Raw genomic sequence first — 3,866 nt, 5'->3', positions numbered from 1 at the left:
TCTCGCATCGAAACGTCGTCACGACAACTTGTGTCTTTTTCGTACCGCCTCACCAATGACCATCATACACGACGTCACATTATGTACGTTTCAAATATCTCTGTTCACCCACTTCACGTACCGGAAATCCTCTGCGTACGCGTTGAAAGTTTCAAATCAATAAACCATTTCGTCGTTTAAATAAACTATATAAATCATTTCGTGTATTTCCTTTGCCACCTAGTGATGGTCAAACCAAGACCAAGACCAAGACTATGGCAGTCTTGGTCTTGGTCTTGGTCTTGCAGACTCAGTCTTGGTCTTGCAGACTCGTTTATAGTCTTGGTCTTGGTCTTGGTCTTGCACCCCAAGTCTTGGTCTTGCTGCAAGACTCTTGCAATATTAAAAAAAAATTTTTTTCCCTATTTATGCTATGAGTTTGTAGAATTTGTTAATTGTTATTTGTTTATTATCTCTAAGATATAATTATATTAGTACATAGTTATATCAGTTATATATATAGAGAGAGAGAGCTTATCTTATATATAAAATTCTAACATAACAGTTATTTCATTTTGCACTTTTTTAAAAAAAATATTATGTTTATTGTTTTCATAATAATAATAAACTTTTTATAAATGTATTTTGTAAGTTTCTATTCAATAAAGTTACTATAAATATACCGTATTGCCCGTACGGTGACTGATGTTATTATTATAATAGGTATATATTTGTGCTCACTGCTCGCACATCAACATTTGTGTCGTATTCGGCAGCTAAAAATAATTCCATTAAGGTTTTGTATTGCTATTTGTCACAAAACCACTTTATATTCGTGGTATCCAATATTTATTATCTTGTTTTCAATAATTCAATAATTCATTATTTTCTCAATTCCTGGAACGTGTTGTAAATTAAATGAAATATTACTTTTTTATTATATTCCTAATAAATTATTTCTTTTAACCTACACTAAATGACGTGTTTTCTGGGAAAATTTTTAAAAAAAAATTACAATAAATATTGCAAGACTGCAAGACTCTTGCAGTGTGGGTCTTGTTTTGGTCTTGGTCTTGCAGGCTCAGTCTTGGTCTTGGTCTTGCAAAGCAATTCGTAGTCTTGGTCTTGGTCTTGGTCAATTTTGCCCATCACTATTGCCACCACTCCACAATCGCGACCAAACCGTCACGGACGGAAAAACCACAGCAACGACAGCTCGTGTAAATTGACTCCTCGGCGGGGAATCCAACTTCGACCACACAGCATTTAAGAAATGAAATTATTTTGTGAATATTTTTAAGTGGTTATATAATGAATATTTGAATAATATTTTATAAATATTTTCTGCTTATGATAAAAAAATTTTGTACTAAATGATATTATAAAAATGTTGACTTAATATTTTTAGTTTCCTTAAAAATGTTAACTTAAAAAAAATTAAAATATTTTGTTGATGTTTTGTATAAACTATTTTCAAATATATGAACTTTTTGGCCAATGATTATAATTAAAATATTTCCACATTATTTACGAAACTTTTAAAAAAAATTTGACAACTATATTATTTTCCTGAAAGTATTTTTACCATAATTAGGAAATATTTTTATGCAGTATGGGCGGTTTCTCTCGTGACAGGGTTAGTTTGATAACTCAAATAATAATACTTTATTAATGATTAAATTGAAGAAAAGCAATAAAAATATGAATATGTTTTATGTATTTTTTTTTTATTTTTTATTTAAGGTTTCAAATACAATAAGGTTTTATAGCCAACAATCGATTCCATAATTTCGTTACATTCAAATTTTAAAACTCTCTTTAAAGATTTATTTAATTGTTATAGTGAGGTGTCGTTGACCCATTGTTCCAGATGTTCGCCGTGAGTCAGGGTATCTTGATAAAATGTGTGATGGAACCCACATGAGTTTGATAGTTTTGTGCAAGGATTGTATTTTTAATGCTTCGGGCGAGGTTGAATTTTGTATGTACATAGGTAATTGAGGTGATTTCGCTCAGAGTCGCTTAAGATGACGACATTATTATGGTTTGTGGAGAATGAGATTATAGGTTCTATTTCTATTCTATATATGATAGATGATAGTGGAAACTGTTATCTTCGGTGTGTGTAATGATGAAACCGGTTTCATTTGTTATTTTAGAAGCGTCTGTATAGAAGGGGATGTAGTATATGAATTCGTTGGTTATTATTACGTAGAACGTTTGATGATATCAGACATGAGGTGTGTCTTTTTTGTTAAATTGGTATTGTAATATTTGGTAATTTTTTATTTTCGTAGTGAACTAATGTTATATTATGTTGATAAATGATGATAAAGAACTGATATTATTGTTTAAATTATAAAATTAATTGTACGTAAGAAAACAATTTTGATATGTCTTGAATTATATGATGTATTCTTAAAGACATTTCCGGGTATGGTAACCTCGTTAAGTTTTTTAATTAGATACTTTAGTCGCTTTAGAAAACGTAATATCACGAATCCGTCATAATTTATACAGGTTTCTTCGGCATGTATCGATGTCTGACTTTTTAAATGTGATCGAAGTGGAAACAATTGGTAACAGATATCGAATTTATACGGTATTTAATTGGTATGTGTCATTGTATGCATTTTTAAAGTTTTTTTAAGAGCAAAAGCTCGATTACATGTATCACATTTAAACGGTTTTTCGCCGGTGTGTATCTTTGTATGGCGTATTAAATTTGATTTTAAAGAAAACGCTTGATCACAGTTATCACATATGAACGGTTTATCGCCGGTATGTATCACCTTATGTCTTATTAAAATTGATCTCTGAGAAAACGATTTATCACAGTCATCACATTTAAACGGTTTTTCGCCGGTATGTGTCGTCATATGATTTTCTAAAGTTTTTTTAAGAGCAAAAGCTCGATTACATGTATCACATTTAAACGGTTTTTCGCCGGTGTGTATTGTTGTATGCCTCGTTAAATGTGATTTCCGAGAAAACGCTTGCTCACAGGTATTACATTTGTACGGTTTTTCGCCGATATGTGTCGTTGTATGCATTTCTAAAGTTCTTTTTAGAGCAAAATCTCGATTACATCTATCACATTTAAACAGTTTTTCATTGGTATGTATCTTTGTATGGCGTATTAAATTTGATTTTAAAGAAAACGCTTGATCACAGTTATCACATATGAACGGTTTATCGCCGGTATGTATCACCTTATGTCTTATTAAAATTGAACTCTGAGAAAACGATTTATCACAGTCATCACATTTAAACGGTTTTTCGCCGGTATGTGTCGTCATATGATTTTCTAAAGTTTTTTTAAGAGCAAAAGCTCGATTACATGTATCACATTTAAACGGTTTTTCGCCGGTATGTGTCCTTGTATGCCTCGTTAAATGTGATTTCTGAGAAAAAGCATGATCACAGTTAACGCATTTATACGGCTTTTTAACGGTACGTGTCCTTGTATACTTTGTTAATTTGGATGCTGTAGACATTTTATCACAGTTATTATCCAATGGATTTTTCTTTCGGCAGTTAGTTATGATATCAGCAGAATTGCTTTCGCATAAAGCTGTTCCTTCAAATTCAAAACAGTCAACATAATTTATTTCAGTTTTTATTTCTTCATCAATTGTGTTAACTTTCTCTTTAAACGGTTTTTCGCCAGTATGTGTCCTTGTATGACAAATTAAAGCTGATTTCCTAGAAAACGCTTGATCACAAGTATTACATATTATGTACGGATTTTCGTCGGTATGTATCGTTGTATGCGTCGTTAAATGTGATTTTCGGGAAGATGCTTGATCACAGTCTTTATATTCATACGTTTTTTCACCGGTTTGCGTACTTGTATGCTTCCTTAATTTGGATGCTGTAGACATTTT

At 31.4% G+C, this 3,866-nt stretch overlaps 1 protein-coding gene across 1 annotated transcript; it reads right to left on the bottom strand.

Annotated features, from left to right (window-relative positions):
• Window positions 1-1,490: 1,490 nt before the first annotated feature.
• Window positions 1,491-3,863, bottom strand: LOC103310871 (zinc finger protein OZF-like). Its single transcript, XM_008190302.3, has one exon. It carries the CDS (start codon window positions 3,861-3,863, stop codon window positions 2,586-2,588), a length of 1,278 nt encoding a protein of 425 aa, XP_008188524.2. The 3' UTR covers window positions 1,491-2,585.
• Between the last annotated feature and the right edge of the window lie 3 nt (window positions 3,864-3,866).

Source organism: Acyrthosiphon pisum, chromosome A3 (assembly GCF_005508785.2).
Source record: "Acyrthosiphon pisum isolate AL4f chromosome A3, pea_aphid_22Mar2018_4r6ur, whole genome shotgun sequence".
Classification (NCBI taxonomy): Eukaryota; Metazoa; Arthropoda; class Insecta; order Hemiptera; family Aphididae; genus Acyrthosiphon; species Acyrthosiphon pisum.
The sequence above is the reverse complement of the archived record's forward strand: the minus strand, read 5'-3'. Positions and strand labels throughout refer to the sequence as shown.